Source organism: Theobroma umbraticum, unplaced genomic scaffold, assembly GCF_002168275.2.
Source record: "Theobroma umbraticum cultivar Fairchild unplaced genomic scaffold, ASM216827v3 scaffold_4583.0, whole genome shotgun sequence".
Taxonomy (NCBI): domain Eukaryota; kingdom Viridiplantae; phylum Streptophyta; class Magnoliopsida; order Malvales; family Malvaceae; genus Theobroma; species Theobroma umbraticum.
The window spans coordinates 59234-82936 of record NW_018397304.1 but is presented as its reverse complement, the minus strand read 5'-3'; the positions used below and the strand labels follow the sequence as shown (position 1 = coordinate 82936).

Below are 23703 nucleotides of genomic sequence, written 5' to 3'. Positions count from 1 at the left end.
CTATTTATTAAAAATAAAATAATAAATTATGATCCCCCAACAACTTTGTCTGATCAGGGTAAGTTACAATAATTTGCAATTAAAATGCTTTTTTGTTTTAAAAAAACACTAATATATGAGTAGCATGAACCGGGGCGGATATGGATGTAGGCCGGGCAGGAGCCCCTTAGTTTGTCTGGGCTGGGGCAGGGGGCCTATTGATCATTTGCGTAAGCGATGCTTCATCATTGCTTAGGAAATTATGGCATCGACTCACAACCCAGCACCAGCCTCAGGCTGTTGGGTGGAATACATCATCTTAACATTGACAATTAAAGTGAGGTAGGTAATTATAGCCAAAGTAACTTTAAATTCAAACCTCACTCTCCGCTCCTGTATGACAAGCGAAAATCAATCAGAAATCTGTGATTCAAAGAGAGGGAGAAAATGAGTGAAATTGAGAAGAGGGAGGCAGTGAATATTGTTGAGAGCAAAGAATGGTACTTAACAGGCTATGCACCTCAAGGCGTTCCAACCTCTGATCATCTGAAGCTCCGCAGTGTCCCGCTTTCCCTTGCCCTTGATTCCATACCCCCGCCCATGTTGCCATTCAACTCCTCTTCATCTCTATTGATCCTTATCTTCGTACCAGGATGAGCGGCCACGATGATGGTTTATATTTTCCGCAGTTCCCCTTAACCAGGTTCGTTTCATGCTCTACTTGCGTACCTTCTTTTAAGCCAAGAATTACTAGTATCAATGGGTTTGTAAAAATGTACTAGTTTTCTAAATACCGTGCAGGTGATAACTGCTTTTGGAATTGGAAGAGTAATCAGATCCAAGGATGATAAGTATAACGAGGGTGACATTGTGCTGAATGCTTTCTTCCCTGTAGCTGAATATTGTGTCGTGCCTTCTGATGTCCTGATAAGAAAGATTGATCCAGCGGCGGGAGTGCCCTTGCCAGAATATCTCAGTTGTCTTGGTGATTAATCATTTCAATTCTTGGAGTTTTGTATTTGATTTAGTTTCTCAGTACTGATAATATATATATATATAATATATAATAATATATATATATATGATCATGGTTACTACTACTAATGACGGGTGTACGTGCAATTAAAACACAGGGGTTCCTGGTTTTGCAGCATGGGTGGGGATACAAGTGCTGGGAGACCCAAAGCCAGGCTCAAACGTCTTCATATCAGCGGCTGCAGGTGGTGTAGGAATGTTTGCAGGACAGTTGGCCAAGCTCAAGGGTTGTAGAGTCATTGGAAGCAGCGGATCTGATGACAAGGTACGTACTCCACGCAAAATATATATAATATATATTTGCTTCTCAATGATGAGTTTATTATGTGGCTGAATCTGAAGTAGCACAAAACTTTGGTTTGTATTTTATTGTCATTAAAAAGGGTTATTTCTTGACAAAAATATCATATCAGCCGCTAATCTGTTGGAAAAAGTAGCACCAGCACCGCCATATATTTACCAGTGACAACCATGGACAAATTAATGTGTCATTTATCAACAACCAATTATCACCGAATGCAATCAGAATGATGATGAGTTGATGACACAGGCTGTGTTCTTTGAAATGGGAATTTGGCCATGGAATATAGAAGAAGGGTAGTATTTTAGTGGCGTACGTGGAATGCTTTTCCTAGTTGAGATTGTCCGCCAGTAGCAGAGTCTTACTCTTTAGCTATGGTGGAAAAGGAAAAGTTTGTCGTCGTTTAGGGGAAAAATAAAAGAGGATAGGAGATATGCAAGCATGATGTTGGTGTTACTTTTTTCTTCTTCTTTTTGTTTAGGCTACAGGGGGGTTGGAGAAGGTGATAGGGTTACTCCATATATATTTCCTGAAGCAAGCAGACAAAACTTTGAAAACTTTTGTTTTTGATATTTGACGATATACCGAGGTGGAAGTGGAAATCATTACATGTAAGGAGCATAATTATGAGTTGGGAAGCGGGAATCATTAATATTCTCAAAGGTTTAGCACTTTGCAATCCAAAGTAATTGGCACAAAGATGATAGACAACCAGAACAATCCAGTGATTCCATAGATATTTTACCTATCTTGGTGGTTGACTATTTATTTCATATGTAGAGAGAGAGGAAAGATATAACGGTAATTAAATTTTTAAGAAACAAACAAAGGTACTACTGTAGTTTAAAATTTTTTGATGCAATATTTTAAGTCACATTAACTTGAGATGCAACGACTTGTGCATAACAACCGTTAGAGGAACCTAGCTATAAACGAATTTTTAGTTTGGTCATTTGGGTATATGCATGCAAGTAACTGAATCGAGACAGAGGGCCTAACATCTTTTTGTTTTGTTTATATATATATATATATAGGTAAGGCTCTTAATGGAGGAATTCGGGTATGACGACGCATTCAACTACAACAAAGAAACTGATCTTGATGCTGCTTTGAGCAAGTAATTGATTCATCCATAATACTTTATGTGTAGAGTTTTGAGAAATGAATCGACATCTCTCCTGTAACAGTCTTGATCAATGGTATGTAGGTACTTTCCTAATGGCATTGACATTTACCTTGACAATGTGGGCGGTAAGATGCTTGAGGCTGTCCTCAACCACGTGAACCTTCACGCAAGGATTCCAGTTTGCGGAATGATTTCTCAGTATAACCAGGTCTCTCTCTCTCTCCATATATATATATATATATATATTCATGCATGGATTATGGTTGGAAGGTTGGTAAATACACTGATGAAAACTTTGATTTGCATGCATGCAGACTTGGACTGAGAGAGAGGGAGTCCGAAACCTACTGAATGTTGTGGGTAAGGAGGTCAGAATGGAGGGGTATTTGGTGGGTTCGTATTTGGACAGATTTGCAGATTTTGCCAAGGAGATGGAGACCTATATAAAACAAGGCAAAATAAGATCCAAACTCAAGATGTATCCAGGGATTGAGAGCTTTGCGGACAGTATAGGATCCCTTTTCTCAAGCTCAAATATTGGGAAAGTCATCATCCAAGTTAAGCCCTAGATATATATGGCTAGTGTTTCCTTTCGTCCTTGCTCCTAATTAATGACCAGGAACAATATTGAATAAAAGAGGGTTTGTTCTAAGAAATAAATAATACACATTGTGTGGTTGCCCTTTTCTTCTTTTGGGAAACATTAATGTGTTTAATAGCGAGGAAGAAAACTGGGAAAGCAAATGAAAGGAAAGGAAGGAGATTGTTTTTAATTCCTTTCACCACTTCACTGCATGCCCTTATTGCCTATTCCGCAAGGGATTAATTAGTGTTAATCTATCTACATACTATAGACTATAGCCAGCGATGGAGATTTTAAACTCTACAAAAAAAGTTAATATGGCTTGGCATGTTCATTTTTCTAATCTCTTTTACAAAGTTTAAAAACTCAAATGCATTGATGTATAAGATATATAATATATTTTTTACGATTAGCAATTTTAATATGTATAAGTAGGTAAATAATAAGAGATTAAGGAAATAAATAATGATTAAAATTGATACATATATAGATGAATAGTTTCTGAAATTAGTTTGATTCATGACTCGTTTTTTTTTTTTTTGCTTTTTGTTTTTGAATTTACAATACAAAGGTTAGGTATTGGGATATGATTTGTTTCTTATATGTTAAGAAAATAATGAATAAAATTGTTTTGACAAAGATTATGTTAAAAAAAAACATGTAAATCATGTAAAAATCAATTAAAGAAGATATTTATAAAAAAGTAATTAGTATGAATCCGAAAATAATTAAAATTTAAATTTTTAAATAAAAGATTTGCACAATTATTATTGTGTATATATTTAAATATATATGTTATTGTGTACAATTATTTACAAAGTGGAGTCCTTTATATTATTATTTGTAGTAGTAATATAAAAAATAGAGAACACTTTGGGACTAACGAAAAAAACTATAATTTTTTTTAAAAAAATTATGTGACTTACTCGATCTCTTTTATCCTTAAAAGGGAAAAAGAAATAAAAATAAGGAGTGCTTTACTGCGAACCTCACATTACATGAGGCCGAATATGTGGATCCTCTTAGCCGAGCCGGACTCCTAGCAAAGTGTGAGTGTATTGAAAGTAGAATCAAGTCAAGTCCCAATGACAAGAAGGCAAAAGCAAGGAAGACTGAGAGCTAGGAGCCGCAGAATTTGCGATTGATGGTATTGGTTGTTACTAGGATTTACACTCTGCTGCTGCTTCTTCTTCTTCTTCTTCCTTTAATTGTGGCCTTCCATTCGTAGCTGCTGCCAAAAGTTTATACAGTACTGCTGCTATTTCCTGTTTTATTTATTGGGCACCAGTATTGAAACAATTTTCGGTTTGCTAATTGGTCAGGGCCGGATGATTATAAAAGGACTCTTCAGAAGATATGAAAGATGGAACCCGGTGCATCCGACGTGCGGTGCCTTTTGGGGTATGGGAATAGGCGTTGGATGTGGTGTCGGATGGGGTCCTGGGTTTGGCCCTGAGGTCATCGGTTATGTCGGAGCTGGCTGCGGGATTGGATTTAGTGTGGGCATAACGCTTGCTGGTATTGGCATTGGTCTTCCTGCAAATTTCCTCTGTCAAGTTCCTTACAATGGTATTCTCTCCTCTTTCTATCTAACTGACTATATCCTTTCTCTTTGCCTATAAAGACTATAGAAATCTTCATTGGTGTTGGTGTACTTCTCTTCCAAATTGACATGTTGCTTCTGTTCCAGCTTTTCTAACAACCACAACTGGGGCACTGGATCTTGCCCGATCCTGCGGTCTTTCCTCTTCCAAAATTACTCCTGGTCTTGGCTGGAATACTTTTGCACCTCACGTTTCTGTCCTTCAAAGAGAAGCCACTGGAAGATTGTCAAGCATGTTGCGTCCCCACACTAGTTCTATTTGGGATGGTTTTGAAAGATTTTACGGTCGGTTTTTCCACCCTCGCAAAGGTATCCTCAAAAGTTCCAACTTTGTAGAAAGTATGACCTAATTTGTGTAGATTATTATTAAAAGGGATAACAACTTATGGCATGATCCTTTTCTCCAATTCTTTATATTGTTTCTTATAGCAATTTCTGCTGTTGTATATAGTACTTCTTTTCTCTGTTATACCATGTTTGCAAAGCTACTCTCTTTGGCTCGATGCCACACAGTTTTAGACCGTCTCCCTTGGTTATCTCATTCCCCTTTGCTTAAGTGTTGAGTTTTTAACATCAAACTCGTTTTAGTTTGTCATTTGATGCCGGCTAATTTTATTTTGTGCATGTCTACCGCCCAGAGTTACCATTCTGAATTTGGTATTCACTACACTAAACTGGAAATTCCTGTTTTAGGGGTGCTTTTGAAAATCATTACTAAATTGATGTAATTAGCATGACATATCTAGGAACAGAACAGTACAAAGTTCTGCTGTTGTATACCTTTTGAGTCACATCTTTCTGTCTCATTCCATGACTAATGCTATTGATTTGGTTGGTCCTAGGGTCTCTGCTTTGTTTTAGCAATTCAATGGCATTTTTGAGTTGCTGATTGAAGATGCTCTCTTAACTCACTAATTCTGCTCTAAAAGTTTAAACTCAAGCATGTCAAGCAACCTGATAGCTATTGGATCAGGTTTAATAGTTCTGAGATTGTTACTAGGGAAACGAGCAGAGAAAGGTAATATTTCTTTGGACATATGGTTTAACTTCTCTGTTGCATGTAGGTTGAATCTCTTTACGAGGGCTACACAGTTTTCTTATATTACTCCAGAAATCTGAAACATTTCCTGAAAATTTTTAGATTAAGGAGTCTTTGGGGTTGTAATTGAGCAAATACTAGTCATTTGTGGCTCAGTGACTGGGATAATTTCAATCTTTGAATCATCAGAGAGAGAGAGAGATTTGTTCCTCAATGACCGAGATAATTTCAAGTTATGAATCAAATCCTAGTGAAGCCAGAACAATAAGTAGTTACTTTGATTTTTGGACCATTCCTTGTGTTGTAACGGCTTTGCCCTATGATTTTGGACACTGACGTGAGTGTCATGCTTTGACATGTTTTGATTTGGACATAATGTGAGAGGGAGAATGCGCAAGTGAGCAAACAAAGCTTTTGTGCCTCAATGATTGGTATAATTTCAAATTATGTATCAAATCTACTGTCGCCATCGGAGAAGTATTTGTAGTGATTATTACCATATCTTGTTTTGCATATAGAATGTAAAAGTATATCATTGAAGATTCTTTTACATATTTTTTATCCCAAGTACCTTCACAGGCACAGGTAACAAATAATATCATCAGAAAACTCATGATGAAGAGTGACTAGTTCCAATAGAATGCATCATCAGTTGATAGTGCAGTTGGAGCATGTATGAAGGGCCATTCTACTTCAAGTGGAGAACCTTCAGGGCAATTCGTACACACACTGCTTTCTCGTAGGAAATCAACAGACCCATGAGCTATGCACAAAGGCAATATATAGGTGGTGGTAGTTAACTGAAGTTTATGTTTCTTATACTTAGTTAATCTTACTGTGACATTACATTTTAGAGTAGCAGATAGTTAGTATCTTAAGTGCTGATTTTATGGAGTAAACACGGCTTACAGAAACTTGACCTTTGGATCTTTTTGCTCTCATCTCGTTGTCTAATGTATTGTTTGTTTACATGGACGAATATGTCCATTCAATTGTCACAGTTGAATTTCTCTTAGTGCTTTTCTAATATGCATATTTATATGTATGATTGATGATGATGGAACTAGTTACTGATGCATTCACACTTTCTTGCAGGTTTAAAAGATTAACTGCTATATAACCAATTGCGAATATGACTAAATGGTACAATGGCACAGTGCATTTTCCCCGTGGGATAGCACCTGCTACATGAAGACCAAGTTTGTAATGTACTAGCAATTGTTTTTTTTTTTTTAAAAAAAATGATATTATATGTACTAGCAATTGTTGCCGGAGATAAAAGACATTGGCTAAAGATTTTTTGTTATCTTTCTGGCTTTATATTAATGTATTTTATCCCTTACCATTCCCGTCATCATGTTTGCAATTCTTTACCTTTGGCAAGTTCGGGCTTTTTTATCTTTACTTGTGTAAGTTATTAGTATTTTCTTACACTCGTATTCATCTTCGATTAGAAAGCCTTAAATGATAATTGAGATCATAAGAAAGGAAAAAAAAAAAAAGAAGAGGAGATACCCCACTAGTACGTAACTTATTTACTTTATGAGATCATCACCAATAACAATATTGGATTTATTAGACCAAAAACTGTTAATATTTAGTTAAAACAAAAAACCTACAGCTAATGGTAGAAACAAATAAGAAATTTCCTTGCAAAGTCGACCAATCTTTCTTTAGTTATTTACAAAGATGTTTTCCTTTTTTCTCTGTTGTAATTTTGGCAGCAACCGCTATCCATGTGATCACAATTAACAAGCAAAACTAATCTTCCGAGAAATATGCAATGCATTGGGTTGAATTATAATTAGGAGGTAGAAAATTTGTGTGGAACTGACGGGTAGAGTAGAGATAGAAGTCTAGAAAATGAAACTAACTAAAATGTAGAAGGATATGATATGATCGATTTGAGCACAAAAGAAGGAATTAAATGATGCGTGGGTGGTACTGGTGTGGGAAAATGTCTGCTATGGGTGCATGAAATACATGGACACGTCATTGATGCTCGATGCATGTTTCTTCACTCATGCAAATCCTATGGATCCCAATCCCATCCTGGTTAAATTAATAATACACCTTTCCTTGAATTAAGAAACATCTCAACAAGGACCACCCTTTCATGATTTAGTTTGTTTATCTGATGATATATATCTGCCAATAAACGGATCATATTTGATTTTTATATATATATTTTCTTTAAGTTATAGTTGCTTATCAAGTAACGTGTATATTATAGTATTGGAATTGGAGTAGCAAAACAAGAGAAACATGTTTCCATTCACCCATCATCCAAGCAGGTCCGCTGTTGTTGGTGCAGGTGCCATACGAATCATTTTCATATTGCAAGTATTATAAGCTACATCAGAGGGAATTGGGCGATGATAAGGGAAAGATGGTATGCGTGAATCCTGTTTTTTCTCTCTGAAAATCGAGACGTTTCAATACCCAAAATTAGATGATAAGGGAATTTGATCAGCTTTCCACATCCGCCATACCATCATTTCTTCTCTCTTTATTTAATCACCTTAGTGAAGGAGACGACAATTCAATACATACCTATCAAAGTTGCCTCCACGATTAGCAATACTCGTTGCATGCTATACACTGCGTTAATTTAAGACTAAAGCAATGCATGGGATACATGTCCAAGAATTTCACGTAAAAATTAATCACCAAAACGTTCTGGAATGTCTATCAATAAGCATTTCATATTCTAGTCCAATATATAGTTCATACAGCCCTTACAATGAAACAAGTATATTTATCATATATATATATATATATATATATATATATATATATATATATATATATATATATATATATATATATATATATATATATATATACACACACACACACACACACACAACATTAGATAGCATGAAGCAAGGATTACGTTTTTAAAGGGCTAAACCTGACAGTACACCACCTGCATTAGCCACACCCGAATAGCTACTATGTATAGGAAGCAGGAATTCAACCACAAAAAAAGACTGATTAAGATCATATTGTCAGAAACTAGCTAGCATGGCCTAACTACATCAATCAACATTCAACACCGGCGCTAATTAATTAACTTTCTAGTCCTTTTAAGTATAACTGATAGTCCCATATATATTTCCTTGCTAATTAGTAATCCAATGGATTAATTTAGCAAATGCCAGGCATATTTTTCCAACTGCAAGAACCCAAGGACCAATCAAGGTCAGCCGTTGTAGCGGCGGCTGGTGAAACGTTTTGCTGAGCGTCCAGCACCATATTACCAGACGGTGACCCGTTATTAGATATACGAGTGCTCTTGGTGTACCACTCCGGTAGTGGCGTCGATGAGGGGAAATTGTTGAGTAAGCTGTGCAAGTCATCGTCCATGGCATTCATCTCTTCTATGCTTTCATCTCCTGGTTTCAGCCCTGCCGTCCATGTGAAAGGTATTTGAGAAAATTGAATGAATTATCTCGTGATCATATAGAAATGTGCTATCTACCTATATATATAGATCACTTGCACAAATTAAATGATCAATGCCTTTATACATTTCACTTCAAATGCAACTTTAAATGTAGTATCTTTTCGAATCATTCATGAATAAATCAATTAATTCGCAAACCAAATATTATAAATCAGAGCAATAAATTATTATTACTATTATTATATCATATGATATAGACATGAAAAAAACATTTAAACAAATAATATTCACCTATACTCTTGGATGTAGCCAAAACCAAAGAATGATGACCTACCTATTGACGATGGACAGGAGCTAAAGTTATCGCGGTGGGTTTCAACAACGCACTTATTGGCGTCAACTTCCTCTTCCTCGTTCTCCGCATTAGCTGCATCCATAACGCCTTTCTCTTTATCAATCACGAGTGGAAATTCTTCACCATTTTTGTTTCTCTCATTGCGAGACAAAGATCGAGACTCCACCAAGAGAGCATCCAACAAGCCACTACTGCCCTTGAGTTCACAGTAATTGTTTCTGTTGCCTGAAGGTGCAACCAGACAAACACGACCACTGCTTGTATAAGAAGAAGCAGGAGTTGTTGGTCGTGGTGGTGTTTGGGATGAACCAAGGTCTGCTTTCAATCCTGGAACAAAGTCGATTGGCTCAGTTTGAGCTCCCATTAGCAACGAACTGAAGCTTAAAGTGTTGTCAAGACCTCCGGAATCGATGAACTGGAATGATGGTGCTGACAATTGGGCAGTTATGTTTTCGTTACACAAATCTGAGGATGAGGGTAGAAATGGAGAATTCGGGGATAGAGGAAGAGCAAAACCAATGTTATTGCCAGTGTTATGATAGAGCTTGAACTGGTGGCTGAGGTTGGAGTAACATGAAGAGATGGCTTGATTCTGTCCAGCTGATGAGAGATTCATGGACTCTAAGAAGGAGAAAGATGAAATATAATCGTGCTTTCTACCCTGAGAAGAGGAAAGGAAAGATGATAATGAAGAAGAGTTAGGTCGCTTTCGCCCTTGATATTGTTGAATTTTCTGTTCTTGTTCTTGCTGCTGTTGGAGAAGAATCCCAGCGACATCATCTCCTACTTCTTGAGGGTAAATGGGCAGCCCTGCTCTTTGGCGTCTCTTCATTCTCGTATTCCAGTAATTCTTGATCTCATTGTCAGTTCTACCGGGCAACTTTGGGAAACCAAAAAGATGAATTAGAAAAGGGAGGGGAGGGAGAGAGTGAGGAAAGCACAACAAAGGAATTAAAAGGCTAGAGGTGGGCCTAAAGAACTATTAGCAGAAAAGGAAAATCTGATGATGTGTATGAATGAATGATCTCGAAATCTTGTAACTCCATATTAAAGGTAACAATCAACATAGAGAAAAAAAAAAACAGAAAAGGAAAATCTGATGAAGTTTATGAATGAACTAATAACAGAAAAGGAAGACCTTCCAATTTTTTGTAGGGGATGATCGAGTTGTACATACTATGAAAGATGAATGCTGGGATGAGTCTTTTGCAGAACGCTGGTGACTTATCTCAGCATATGGCTCTTTCATCATTTAATCAGAAGAAAAGAAAAGGAAAATCTGATGATGTGTATGAATGAATGAATGATCTCAAAATCCTGTAACTCCATATTAGAGGTAACAATCAACATCAAATGATACTATAAAGAATTTAAAGGATTGAGGGGAGAAATGAAAGAGATGCAAAAACAATGGAAAACATACACTAGTATATAGAGAAAAGTGCATGCAAATATATATTTGTATATACACACAGACATATATGTAATGATATAAATACCTGGGCGGCCATACGAGCCCATTTGTTGCCAAGTTTAGCGTGAAGTTCGATGATGATCCTCTCTTCTTCAGGAGAAAAGGAACCTTTCTTGAGATTAGGCCTCAAATGATTAGCCCACCTCAACCTGCAACTCTTCCCACACCTCATCAACCCGGAATTCTTCTGCACAGCATTCCAATTCCCTTCTCCTTGCTTCTTCACGTACTCCATCAAGATGGCGTCCTCCGCAGCGGTCCATGGGCCCTTTTTGAGGCCATGGCTGATCATCCTATCAGAACCCACACCGCTGTTGCTCTTCATGGGGCTTGCTAAAACCAGTATCAGGCTATCGGCCACCACCAAGCCAATAAGCTAATAAAAATCCTATGCTTATATCAGTTATTGCCTATTTCTGTTGGCTTGGTTTGGTTTGGAAGTTTAAAGCTTTTAAACTGTAAAATAGAAGAGGAAATGTTAATTAGGAGGGATGGAGTCTGTAGTTGTATTACGTAATAAGTGTATGTTGTTTTGAGATTTGATCCAGCTTTTTCATTGAGAAATTGAAGCTTAGAGTAGGGGAAGAGCTTCGTTTGTATGTTTGAGAGTTCTCTCCTCTCTCAGGGCGAGAGAAATGCATGAAAGAGAGGAGAGAGGGAGGGACGGTGGGGGGGAAGAAAGCTCTTGTCTTTGTCTGTAGTTGTATGTAATGACACTTTGTTTCTTACTAGTTTTGTGTTTTTAATACATTGTAGTGTTGGGAGAAATTAAGAAAAATGAAAGTGTAGATTTAGAGAGAGAAAGAGAGAGATGTAGAGAGAGAAGTGTGGGGGCCAGAAAGAAAGAGTTTGTGAGAGCCCACATCCCACGCCCAGAGGGACAGAAACCAAAGGGCTTTGGCATTGGGTTTGGCACACAACCGAAAACACAACTTCAATTGGTGTGAGCTTTGATTTCGCTCCGCTTTGCATGCTTTGTCCTACGTCCTTGGACGCGTTTTCTATTTCTATCACAATTCTGCTTATTTCTAATTAGGTTGCTTTTCTTGTTTTCTCTTTTATTATATATATACATATAATAAATTATATATATTCAACACTGATTTCAAAAGCCATTTACCAAACTCTACTCTAAGCCATCAAATTCTCTTCTGTTATCCAACATTAAATGACTGATCTTTTGGGATAAATCCTTAATTCCCCCTCCATTGTCCAATATATAATTTAATGACTTTCCATTTTCTCTATTATTCACTTTGACCAAATTAAGTTTCACCTTAATCTTTTATTTATTCACTTTGACTATACAATTCCAGAGTCCTTTTATGGAATGGAGAAAGAAGAGATAACCTGCAGTAATTTTCCTCCTTTAATCTCTACCAGACTCCACGGAAAATCATAAAACAGGAAAAGAAATTCATTTCATCATTACCACAGAAAGCGCATCAACACTGATTCATCTAAATAGATGCCCTCCACTTTTTCATTGTTATCACCACTGAACTTGCCTTTCAACAGTAGGTATCAATTCTCCCAGTAGAAGCGGAGTGTTTTCTGGACCTGGCTTCCAATGCTAAGCATCAATCGTTTATGCTTGCCCCAAGAAAGAAACGAAGGTGGATAATTGATAGTTATAACTAGGAAATCAAAAAGTGGGTGCAAACTAGCCTAAAACAGACTAGTCAAAGAGCTCCCTCATTCCATATGCTGGCATCACATAAAAAGGAAGTTGGTGAAACATGAGCAGATCTTCCTCCTTAAACTCAAACGACCAGCAGTCAATAGCACACACGATATGTCAACTAAGACCATATGCCTTAAACTCAAATGAGCAGCAGTCAATAGCACACACGATATGTCAACTAAGACCATATGCCTACTCATAACATGCAATTATAATAGAATGTCATTGTGATATTATGCATTGAAAACAAGGTACCCAAATCCACTACCCATTTTCTATCACTATCTTCAAAGAATTTGTAGTTTACAACAGTACGAGGAATACAGAAATCTGGATGGAACAGAACCAGACCAACAAGTTACCAGTACCCGCAATCTAGCATCTCTTTTTGAACCAAGAAATTAGGCAAGCGTCTCATATACCAAATTCATCTCCTTTGCAAGACATCAAAGGCATGCATCAGATTCATCTGATTCCATCTTTATAAGAAAGTTTTTTCAATCCACATCGCAGCCAAACTTCAAAGGCATTGAGAATTTTCATAACAAATCTTTAATGAACTCAAGGTTAAGTGTGTCTCTGACAATAAGAAACAACCCAAGGAGTATAACAAACATGATCCCAGATGACATAATCAGCTGCTCCAGTTCTAGCGGAAGCTTCCTTCCACCTCTAGCTGCTTCTAAAAGTATCAGAGCCAATGAACCCCCATCCAGAGCAGGTAAAGGGAGAAGGTTTATCACCGCAAGATTAAGATTTAGGAGAGCTGCAAACTCATAAAGCCCATCCACAGTTGACCTTGCAACTTCTGCCCCAACAGCAATAATAGCTACAGGACCTGAAACTTTGCCAGCTGATTGTGAGAAATTCATAAAGGTCTGCCTCAAGCTATCCACCACATTATATGAAAGACCCCAGAACTCTTTTCCCGCATAATTGAAGGCCTCAAAGATATCATTTGGTCTCATTTTAGTTATCTTTACATTTGGCGATAACTGAACTCCAATTTTTCCTGTTCCATCAAGATTCTCGTCTGGAGTGACCCCTATTTCAAAATCCTCCTTTCCCCTCTCAACCTTTAGGAGCACGTTTCTTTTGGGATTGTGCTTTATAATCTCCACAACTTGAGAAACTACACCAGGCCCAGTTTTTGGCAATTCAATACCATTAATGGCAAGGATAACATCACCGGGAAGAAGACCATCCCGGGAAGCAGCTGAAAAGGCTCTAACTTCAGGAACGAGCACCCCGGAGAATGCCTCCTGCACTGGTAACCCAACTGACAAGACTTGAGTAAATATTATTCCGTAGGCAAATATAATATTGGCGACAACCCCAGCTGAAATGACAATAACCCTGTCTAATATGGGTCTGTTCTTAAGCAAATTCTCATCGTCATCGGGAATATCACTATTGGGATCATTATCAGGGAATCCCACAAATCCACCTAATGGAAAAGCTCGAATAGAATATTCTACATTGTTGGCATTGAACTTTGCTAAAATTGGACCAAAACCAACAGCAAATTTACTTACATGGATTCCCTGGAGAGAAGCAGCGAGGAAGTGACCGCTCTCATGAACAACAATGATGGCAGTCAACACACCAGCTGCCTCCAACACAGATTCAACACTCCCAAGATCAAATCCAGGAAGAGCCCATGACCTGATATCAACCCTTGTGGCAGCCGAATACAAAAACTTGGTCTTGCTTGAGGGGGAAGAAGAGTAAGAAACAGAAGGAGAAAGAGATTTAAAGAGGTGTGTTCTGGATCTTAAAGGGAACTCCAAGTAAGGTGGCTTCGAATTGGATAATCTGCCAAGGATATAAGAGGAAGAAGAAGAAGAGAAAGGCGGACAAGTACAAGAAGAAGAGAAGTTAATGAGCATGGTTTGTTGGCCTCAAAGAAGAGTTGGGATTAAAGAGAAAAGTGAAGGAAATATCGTGTGGCGAAAGACAGAAGCAGAGTAGGATAACTCATAGTTGTTGGGTTCGGGGTCTGTGTGGGGGGAAATGCCCCACTCAGTAAGCCGAAATGCCACCCTCTCGTTTTGGTAAGTGGTCTGATTGTTCCGTCTGGACTTGTTCATAGATTGAATTTATTTAGTGAAAATAATCATTAAATGAAAAAAAAATATCTCAACTATCCTTCATAAAGTCTATAACCACCCGTTAATTATGATATAAACTCAATCATTAACACCAAAGTTTGTGACACCAACCATGTCCAACCAAAATACAGAAATAACTTAAAATAGTTTGCACTACCAGTATTAAATATTATATATAAAAGAAATCCCTAATGGTAATTTAAATGGAGCACGGTGGAAGAGTTGACGAATTCCTTTGTCAAGAAAGACAAGAAAAGCGTGTCATCCGGGCCGGCTTTCCATTCCCAACGACATTTGCAGAGTAATGAAAGTGAGTAACAACCGATACACATACCCACCTAGTCACCTACTAATGATCTTTCAATTGAATTTCAGGTGGCGAAACTCCTTGACCAACCAACCAACAACGCGTCCGAACCAGTGCTTCTTGTTCTGATAAGATAACCTACTTAAAGTTCAAACAACTCAGAGATTGATGGCTTTGAAATGTGTTGCTCTGTTGGGGTGGAGTCATTATGAATTTCCCGGGTGGAATCAGTCCTCTAACCCGGCACCCGTTACCGTTAGATGGTTTTCAGGTCACAGGTCAATAAGCTCCTCCGTTCAAGTTGGCAAAGCATCTGCTACTCATAACCAAGGAAGGAAATTCCACAAGGATTTGACTTCTCTCCCAAGTCAGTGTTTATCTCTCTCTTACTTAATTGTTTTTGTTGAATTCTTCTCCGAGATAATTACTGGAATTCTTATTACAATTTGTACAATTTTCATTTTCTACTAAAACCAAACTTTAGTAGGTTCAACTGTTTAAGGCTCTTTGATTGTTTTCTGGGAATGGGATCTGGGTGCATTTAACTAGCCTTGAATGAATGTTTGTGCGCTGGTATATTACCTGCTTCTACGTTTAACTAGGAAATGAAATAGCTTTCCCTTTCTGTCTCTATCATAGTATCATTCGCCCCCAAGATCCAATTTGAGAGTTAAGGTTTGTCTAAATAATAATTTCTGTGAGTGTTACTTTGGTTTCTCCAATATTAGCTTGGTCAGATTCCCATCTACTGTCCAATTCCGTGCAATATCCTCTTTTGAATTTTCCCACTAATTGCAGAGCCATTAACTGTTGCTGATTTATCAGTCACTCCTGATGATTCTTCAAAGGTGCGGATATCATTTAAGGTATGATAAGAATCACTTGCCTCTACTTCCCGGAAAAGGATAAATAGGAATTGCCACTCAAAGAACCTTTTTTTTTTCACTTTGATTAAATTATTGGTCCAGGGGACACTAGGTTCTTACGCTGAGGATGCTGCACTCAAAGCCTACCCTAAATGTAAAACAGTACCCTGTGATGAGTTTGAAGATGCATTTAAGGTTCGTTATCTGGTTGTTGTACTAGTATGTAAAGGAAAAGAGGATTCTTTACAGAAGCCTAATTCTGCCATGTGTTCATGTTTGAAAATCTATTTGTCACCGTAACGTGTAATCTCAGCTTTTACTTTAATAGCTCTGACTGTCTGCCATTGACTCAATCCTGAATAATGAATTCTTTTAGCAACTGTTTGGTGTCCAAACACCTAAAGGAGAGAAATATTTCTGACATGCAAATCTATGCTTCTTTCTTTATTTTATTCTGATAAAGAGACATTCATATGGGCAGGCGGTTGAATTATGGCTAGCTGAAAAGGCAGTTCTTCCAATTGAGAATTCTTCTGGCGGTAGTATCCATCGCAACTATGATTTACTCCTTCGTCATAGGCTTCATATAGTTGGTGAGGTGCAGCTGCCTGTCAATTTCTGTCTACTAGCTCTGCCAGGGGTCAGAATGGAGCAGTTGAAACGAGTGCTAAGTCATCCCCAGGTTAGTCTTTTCTCACCAAATCTCCTTTCATTTTGTTTCTCTATTTTTGTTAGTTTCAATAGGCATCCATAGGCCTTGCCTCATTTACATAGTACAGTCAATCAGTCTGCAGCTCAATCCTTCTTTTGTGCACAATAACTGATCTATTATGATCACATTATTCTGGTGCTCAAAAGGGTAGTATATGTTTGTAATACAACACTGTCTCATTCAATATGTCCAACAAAAATTTTAACTTTTAACTTATGCAAGTTATGTTCTTACATGCAGGCACTTGCCCTGAGTGACATTTTCCTGAGTAAGTTGGGTGTAGCCAGGGAAAATGTTGATGATACAGCTAGCGCTGCTCAGGTATTTGTTTTAGAGTCCCTTTAATTTCTTAACTTGAATCTTGATACGCCAACATCTATCAGGTTGCTTGAGACAGAATGTCTCTTCTTCCTCTATTAACCTAACAGAGTATTTAATTTAAATCACTTTGCTTTAGTACGTAGCCTCAAATGGCCTGAGGGATGCTGCTGTTGTTGCAAGTATTAGAGCTGCACAAGTCTATGGACTTAATGTACTTGCAGAGAAAATTCAGGTATCTTTTCACCTCCTTTGTTCTTTATAGTTCTAACTTGCTTTCCTGCAAGGGAAAAATAAGCATGGTGTCTTTCTGGCTGATTTGATCGTCTTACCTTCATTTTTTTACCTGGAAATTTTATGATTTTATTGTAATATTTTGGTAATGTAGAAAACAAACTATTCAACCTAAGAATGTGAAAGTGCAATATTTACAATCATTTCTTGAAGTTTGGGTGGAAGTTCATATCTTTTGGATAAGCAAGTTTAGGTGGAAGTTGACGTTCATTTGATGTAATTTGACATGTCTCAGCTTATGGTTATGTCAATTGTCCATATGTGCTCAATTATACCGAGAATTACTGTGATTAATCTGAAATGCTGCTTTCTTTGCTAAAATTTAGTGTGTTCTGCAGGATGACCCTGACAATATCACTCGGTTTCTGGTATTTGCTAGGGATCCAATAATTTCAAGGACTGATAAGCCCTTTAAGGTAAACGTTGTTCTTCCTTCTAACTTATAATTATTTTAAGTTCACTCAAGAGTTTGCCAGTTTCAAATATAATAGTTCCTCAATCCAGACAAGTATTGTATTTACTTTGGAAGAAGGGCCTGGGATATTGTTTAAAGCATTGGCAGTGTTTGCACTGAGAGACATAAATTTGACAAAGGTATCTTAAAGGTTGTTTTTCTAGTTTACGCTGTCAGAGAGCCTTTGTTTCTTACTCTTTCTTCTCTGCACAATTTCAGATTGAAAGTCGGCCCCAGAGAAAACGGCCATTAAGAGTAGTTGATGACTCCAACACTGGGGCAGCCAAGTGAGTATAATATTTTAAGATTCAGTTCAATGACCATTAAAAGTTTAAAACCTTTCTAGTACTGGTGGATGTTCTGACAGGATAAGTAAAAGAATATTACTTGAACACGGAACAGGCACTTTCTTTTTTTCTTTCTTTCTTTTCCTTTTCTATTTTGGAAAACGTGGAAAAAACTTGTGTATGTGCATAATTCTCTATATCCCCCAAATATGCCATAGTAACAACTCCATATTTAGAGCTGAGTCATTTAAAATCACATAGTCTTATGATTGTACCTTTATTCAAATTAAAATGATCACTAATAAGTAGAAGCAGCTAGTTGGGAGCCAGCCAATCATGTATATGAGGTTATAATGTTAACTAATTAACTTGTAAAGATGCCACCAACAGAACTGAACCAAGTCCGTTTTGCATTCACAAGCAGAGTGATGCTTGGATCAAATGATCATTGAGCACCTTTGTCATTGTGTTGTAGAATTTTATCAGAACAAATACCAGAGATAGAGAAGAGACAGTTGCAATGAACATACAGTCGTGTAAATATGTGTACAACCTCATCTAGTTTGTTGTTTGACAGACCAGTTTACGGTTTCAGGTACTTTGATTATCTTTTCTATATTGATTTTGAAGCTTCTATGGCTGAGCCTCGTGCACAAAATGCTTTGGTGCATTTGCAGGTTTGGTTTCTTAGTTTTAACTATACATATTATGGCTTTTTTTGTGCCTGCTGACTTCTAAATTTTCAAATTCTGTATACAATTCTAGAACAAACTTTTCCTTCCTTCTGTCAATTTGTCTATTATGTTGTAATGTTTTTCCTACGGTATATGACTATTGCTTGAGAAAGTACTCCCTAATTCCTGCCATATCTCCTTTGGAACTTACCGGGCTTCCTGATTAGATTCTTATATTTAGGGGTCAAGAATATTGTATCAAAGCTTGCTTTACATGTTTTAGGAAATTCTGAAGTTAGAGGGCGTATGCATAACTGAAAATGAGAAGTGTTTGATTATTTGTTATTGGTTTTTCTTTCGGTTTTATTTGATTCTTTATAGGTAAAAATTTTGTAGGTCATTATACATTTAACTGCTTCACGTCTTTAATCGTGAGGTTGGTGACAAATTATATAACTCATGTTTCCTTGCAGAAGAATTATGAAATTGTTTACCTATCACTAACCTGCTCAAAGTCATGGTTTTGTCCTCTGTTGCTGTCTTGCTGGGGATGTCATGCAGTCATCTTTGAGCTTAGATAGTTGCTTTATGACATGTTTAACAATTGCGATATGTCATTATCGTTCGATATGGTAGTTCTTGGTCTTGGAGTCCTTTTGGGCATTACAATTTAATATTGCACTGCAGGAATTTGCAACATTTCTTAGAGTACTTGGTTGCTATCCCATGGACACGACTTTGTAGCTGTCTCGTATGCACTCTTTTCATATCCATGTCCTTTTTGAGTTAGCAGTAAGAAGTTCTTGTAAACCTTTTGGCATTACCTCTTACAATATAGTGGATTAAAGCTCAAGTTTACAGGTGGTGATAGGGGATGCATCTTGAAGAGAGGTCCCAACGCGGGATATATAAAATGCTTTGAAGTCAGATTCAAGGTAGGATTTGATACAATCAATTGAAGATCATAGCATGAGAGCTACAGGGAAATTATCCTTATCAGTTAGAAAGTTCAAACCAAGCTACATAGTGTAGCATACTCTGCAACAAGATGACACCGTTAGTCCACATATATAATAGGTACTTTTTTCTTTGTTAATATTTTAGCCGGAGATTCCATAACATGTAAAATCCCTCCAACTTAGATTGTACTAGAGATTTTGGGATCAATAGTTGTTATGCTAACGCTAATTCAGCGTCATGTATTATTTTCGTTGGTATAGCCAGAGTGTCACCAGAAAACCGTCTGTTGAGCAATATCATATCATATGCAGTAAACGAAATGTTTGGTGACTGAAAAGAATTCATCATAGGCCCTCTGATTCCCTCTTGAGGGAAATAGTGGCAACGGCTGATCAGTGTTTCTGGATATATATATATATACACACACATATTTGAATTGTGGGACAATGACATTCACCACATTAATTGTCGATATATAGACCAAAAATTTATGTCTTCCTCTTTCCTTAATTTATTCAACGTAGAATTAATTGCATAAAGCATGGCCCAGAAGATGAAAAAATAAAGAAAATTCTGAAGCTCAAGGGGGAACTCTTCATTGACGCAAAATCACAATACACATAACATATTTAACTTTTTCATTTGGCAAAGGGCAATCTAAGCTTTTACGGTCTGGGCTGGAAAACTGAAGTCTTGAAGGGGAACTCCGATGAAAGAAGTAGAATCTGTGTCGTGTCGAGCGCTTTGCACTCTAGGATGGAATTGGAATCGGAAATCAGTAGCTTGGAGCTACGCCCCATAGGTCCATTTGTATACGTGCCTGCCTTGATATTCTCTCTCTTAATTTGTCGAAGCCAAACTCCTTGGCTTTGGCATCAACCTTCCTCCCATCTCCGTTTCCGCTCATGGTTCTAGGGCATGAGTTAATGACCTCGTACACGATGCATATACCTGAAAATGGAAGGTAGTAGCAGGAACATACATATCAAGTTCCAAGAAAGAAATGGTATGACCTTAAAGGAAATACACAATAATATTGGTTCTCAAATACTTGATATAGATCTGACTAGTCTAGTGACTCCTTCCTTATTTAATTGAGAATAATGACGTCTGCTACTCAGCAACTATATACATTATGATAGCACCCTTGGTCTACAATTTACTGAAAATTTATTGATAAATTAAGACTCCAACCGTAAAGTACACACATAATTTCATTACATAAGTTTTTTTTTCTGAATTAAGAAAAGAGATTCGATCTTATTTTTAAATTACATTTTAAGCAAGAGATCATATACCCATCAATTCGTGAACAAATCAATAGATATACAAGCTATTTTGGATCTTCATCATCAAAGTTTTCAGTTTTCACCTATCAGATAAATATATATATATATATATATATAAAAGATCCGATTGGGCATCAATAAACTAGTTTTCTATTGGTTTTTTTTATTCCTTTCTGGTTTTTCTTTCTAAAACATAAAAGCTGGTCATTCGAGCAAAAAATAATAGAAAAAGATGTATGAACACTAGAATTCAAAGTGATTTAACTTCTAGGCAAAAAAAAAAAAAAAGAATTGAAAGAAAGTACAACGATACGTACGATAGAAAGACGTTGAAAGTGCAGATTGTGCAACTTGAAGCTTGAAAGCCAAAACTAAGGCAGGCACCAGGGAAACCTCAAATTCTTCCTAGCCAGAAACAGCAGAGAAAAGGGAAAGAAAGAAAGAAAGAAACAAACTCCCTACATTATTCTACGTTTCTTCTAGGAAACTCATGGGATGATACTATGAAGAGGACAAGGGGTGGGTGGCTCGAAGGAGAGATATATACCAGCACACAGAACAAGTACTAGCATAGTTTGGATTTTGAGGTTCATTGAACCTGGACAATTTGGTGAACAGTCCTTTGAAGTTACGTGTTAATTTCTTTCTTAATATAAAAATGGAAAGAAATACAAAAAAGGCACGACAGAAATGGATGGTCAGCATGCCTTTGAAGCTCCGAGTACGACCTTCCTTTGCAACCAGATGTGGTTCTCTTTAGTGTTCATCGTCCGCTTCTCTCAAACACTCGAATTAAAATGAATAATTAATTTTACAAAATTTTATATGGCTGGACCAGGAGATGAAAGATAAGAAATCATTTCCTCTATAAACAATGAACAATACATGACTGAATTACGTACCATGCATGCATGCATTGAAATCTAACGTATATTTAATTTTTTATTTTTTATATACTTTTAATTTTTGAATGATAATAAATTAACTCCATCTTTTTATTACTAAACAGAAAAAAAGAGAGTGTTTAGTTTAGTATATACTACATAGAGATTTAGACGAAGGAAAATTATGACCATTTAATGTTGGATTGGACATTTATATATATATATATATATGAATGACAGGAATATCGAGATACTCTAGATTGTGAAGGACATTGCCTACCTATAATTTTAGTCTAAGCCAATAACTTGGCTCCCAATAAAAGTGAAAAGGAAAAATAAAATAACAACATTTACTTAAATTGGTACGGACTTCAAACTATACTAGTAATATTTTGGTCCTGTCTTGTTTTGGGATTTCTTTTTCACCTTCAACAACGTTAATAAACCCATTATACATTATTCGCACCTCAAGAATACTAACTCATACAACCTTAAAACAAACTAAGTTGTATCCATGCCATGAAGACATGTTTTTGCTTTGCAATACAAACGTAATTTAAATTTCCAAAGAAAAACACTCTCATGTTCTGCTACCACCACCTCCGACGCTACCAGAACCAGTGACTGAGCCTTGGCCAGCGCCAGCACCAGCGCCAACTCCAACTCCAACACCAATTCCAATTCCAACTCCGAATCCTCCACCATGACCTCCTACTCCTCGACCACCATTTGCACCACCACCAACTCCAAAACCTCCACCATGACCAGACCCACAAGCCACCACCACCACCACCTCCTCCGCCACCACCTCCTACAGCCCCACCTCCTATTCCAACACCTGCTCCAAATCCACCTCCATAGCCAGAGGCTCCACCTACTCCACCCCCAAGTTCTCCTCCTCCTCCTCCCCCACCTCCACCTCCTCCAGCAGGACCACCAATTCCGCCACTTACACCTCCTCCAGCTCCAAAGCCCCCACCATGACCTGAACCACCACCACCAACTCCTCCTCCACCATCAGCTCCAACACCTCCTGCTGCTCCACCACCTACTCCACCTCCAGCTCCAAAACCTCCACCATGCCCTGAACCACCCCCAACACCTCCACCTCCACCACCACCCCCGACACCTCCTCCAGCACCAACTCCGACTCCACCTCCTGCTCCAAATCCCCCACCATGACCCGAACCACCTCCAATCCCACCACCACCACCTCCTCCACGTCCACCACCAAACGACGGGCCACGACCACTAAATCGGCCACCACAACGCCTTGGACCCCATCTACAATTGTCATCTCGAAATCTAGCTTTGTCAACCTTGTCATCACCAAGAGCAATTGTACTCATATGAAGCACAATGCAGAAAGAAAGGAGAATGAAAGCAAACCATTTCGCAGAGATTGCCATGGCCATTTTCCATTTTTGCTCTCTGTTTGAGACTGATCTGCTAATCCCTCAGCTTGCTCTCGCTTGTTTAAAAAGTGAGCTTATATAGGATTCATCCACTAGACAAGTTGCAATGCCCCACAAGCAGGCAGCAAATGGGTGCATTTCTGTGACGCGTTGAAGTCGTTGGGGGACTGGCTAGAACATTAATGTCGAAACCAAAGTCAAAGAGACTACTTGAATGGTCAGACAGAGCCGACCGGAGGTCGTCTGGCATCGCAATTACATACATAATATCTGGGTCCTGTAACTTTCGAGCGCGACCATTCATGTTTTCAGGGTTTTACAGCACGACGCCACCATAAACGTTGAAGCAAAAACTCATAAATTATCTGCTAAAAGATGGTTTAAGCATTTTCATAGTTATTATTATTTGTTTAAATATGTTGTTAATTTCAAAACAGAGGGTACCGACTCACAGCTATTATTAGCTACTAATTACTAATAACATCACATGTCTGCTTCTCTCTCTCTCTCTCCATATATATCAGTTTTTTGTTGATTCTCTTTG

At 37.7% G+C, this 23703-nt stretch overlaps 6 protein-coding genes and 1 long non-coding RNA gene across 13 annotated transcripts; 3 read left to right on the top strand and 4 right to left on the bottom strand.

The window, feature by feature from the left end:
* Window positions 1–358: 358 nt before the first annotated feature.
* On the top strand, window positions 359–3214 carry LOC110428812 (2-alkenal reductase (NADP(+)-dependent)-like). Its single transcript, XM_089785717.1, is given in 7 exon segments — window positions 359–571; window positions 574–686; window positions 781–964; window positions 1113–1279; window positions 2350–2432; window positions 2523–2649; window positions 2756–3214. Coding segments are annotated over 7 exon segments (1074 nt in total). The 5' UTR covers window positions 359–426; the 3' UTR covers window positions 3011–3214.
* A 155-nt stretch (window positions 3215–3369) lies between these two features.
* On the top strand, window positions 3370–7020 carry LOC149526196 (Putative membrane lipoprotein). 5 transcript variants are annotated; one of them, XR_016352247.1, is made up of 6 exons: window positions 3370–4171; window positions 4347–4593; window positions 4715–4936; window positions 5470–5645; window positions 6246–6452; window positions 6762–7020. XR_016352247.1 is itself a non-coding variant. In XM_089785716.1 (4 exons), exons 1-4 carry the CDS (start codon window positions 4169–4171, stop codon window positions 6773–6775), a joined length of 486 nt encoding a protein of 161 aa, XP_089641842.1. In that variant the 5' UTR covers window positions 3370–4168; the 3' UTR covers window positions 6776–7020. The 5 variants fall into 5 exon arrangements, 1 of the variants encoding a protein (XP_089641842.1); XR_016352245.1 differs by having other exon boundaries at window positions 5470–6452; XR_016352246.1 differs by having other exon boundaries at window positions 5470–6455.
* Window positions 7021–8557: 1537 nt separating this feature from the next.
* Window positions 8558–11621, bottom strand: MYB101 (myb domain protein 101). Its single transcript, XM_021444735.2, has 3 exons — window positions 10930–11621; window positions 9410–10310; window positions 8558–9076 (listed from the first exon to the last, which is right to left on the bottom strand). Exons 1-3 carry the CDS (start codon window positions 11227–11229, stop codon window positions 8817–8819), a joined length of 1461 nt encoding a protein of 486 aa, XP_021300410.1. The 5' UTR covers window positions 11230–11621; the 3' UTR covers window positions 8558–8816.
* A 1176-nt stretch (window positions 11622–12797) lies between these two features.
* On the bottom strand, window positions 12798–14642 carry LOC110428809 (putative membrane metalloprotease ARASP2, chloroplastic). Its single transcript, XM_021444731.1, has one exon. The coding sequence runs from the start codon at window positions 14475–14477 to the stop codon at window positions 13128–13130; it is 1350 nt and encodes a 449-aa protein (XP_021300406.1). The 5' UTR covers window positions 14478–14642; the 3' UTR covers window positions 12798–13127.
* A 216-nt stretch (window positions 14643–14858) lies between these two features.
* LOC110428805 (arogenate dehydratase/prephenate dehydratase 1, chloroplastic-like) lies at window positions 14859–19850 on the top strand. Of its 3 annotated transcripts, none has more exons than XM_021444728.1 (13): window positions 14859–15009; window positions 15075–15373; window positions 15805–15872; window positions 15975–16067; window positions 16354–16554; window positions 16825–16905; window positions 17042–17137; window positions 17535–17612; window positions 17701–17790; window positions 17870–17937; window positions 18533–18614; window positions 19299–19362; window positions 19473–19850. In XM_021444728.1, exons 2-12 carry the CDS (start codon window positions 15175–15177, stop codon window positions 19353–19355), a joined length of 1113 nt encoding a protein of 370 aa, XP_021300403.1. In that variant the 5' UTR covers window positions 14859–15009; window positions 15075–15174; the 3' UTR covers window positions 19356–19362; window positions 19473–19850. The 3 variants fall into 3 exon arrangements, with proteins under 3 accessions (XP_021300403.1, XP_021300402.1, XP_021300399.1); XM_021444727.1 differs by having other exon boundaries at window positions 19299–19403; window positions 19483–19850; XM_021444724.1 differs by having other exon boundaries at window positions 19299–19403.
* A 197-nt stretch (window positions 19851–20047) lies between these two features.
* On the bottom strand, window positions 20048–21392 carry LOC110428806 (uncharacterized). The gene is made up of 2 exons (XR_002446521.2): window positions 21178–21392; window positions 20048–20522 (listed from the first exon to the last, which is right to left on the bottom strand). It is a non-coding gene; the product is annotated as an uncharacterized LOC110428806 (long non-coding RNA).
* Window positions 21393–21926: 534 nt separating this feature from the next.
* On the bottom strand, window positions 21927–23195 carry LOC110428822 (uncharacterized). Its single transcript, XM_089785718.1, is given in 2 exon segments — window positions 21927–22517; window positions 22519–23195. Coding segments are annotated over 2 exon segments (834 nt in total). The 5' UTR covers window positions 23160–23195; the 3' UTR covers window positions 21927–22324.
* Between the last annotated feature and the right edge of the window lie 508 nt (window positions 23196–23703).

Excerpts from the sequence above, each read along its gene's own strand:
- MYB101 (XM_021444735.2), bottom strand. The coding sequence starts at position 11,229 with ATGAAGAGCAACAGCGGTGTGGGTTCTGATAGGATGATCAGCCATGGC. Across the intron at positions 10,311-10,929 it reads GGGCTCGTATGGCCGCCCAG|TTGCCCGGTAGAACTGACAA; the intron begins GTATTTATATCA and ends GGTTTCCCAAAG. Across the intron at positions 9,077-9,409 it reads CTCCTGTCCATCGTCAATAG|GGCTGAAACCAGGAGATGAA; the intron begins GTAGGTCATCAT and ends CATGGACGGCAG.
- LOC110428809 (XM_021444731.1), bottom strand. The coding sequence starts at position 14,477 with ATGCTCATTAACTTCTCTTCTTCTTGTACTTGTCCGCCTTTCTCTTCT.
- LOC110428805 (XM_021444728.1), top strand. The coding sequence starts at position 15,175 with ATGGCTTTGAAATGTGTTGCTCTGTTGGGGTGGAGTCATTATGAATTT. Across the intron at positions 15,374-15,804 it reads GGATTTGACTTCTCTCCCAA|AGCCATTAACTGTTGCTGAT; the intron begins GTCAGTGTTTAT and ends CACTAATTGCAG. Across the intron at positions 17,138-17,534 it reads TACTTGCAGAGAAAATTCAG|GATGACCCTGACAATATCAC; the intron begins GTATCTTTTCAC and ends TGTGTTCTGCAG.
- LOC149526196 (XM_089785716.1), top strand. Across the intron at positions 4,594-4,714 it reads CTGTCAAGTTCCTTACAATG|CTTTTCTAACAACCACAACT; the intron begins GTATTCTCTCCT and ends CTTCTGTTCCAG.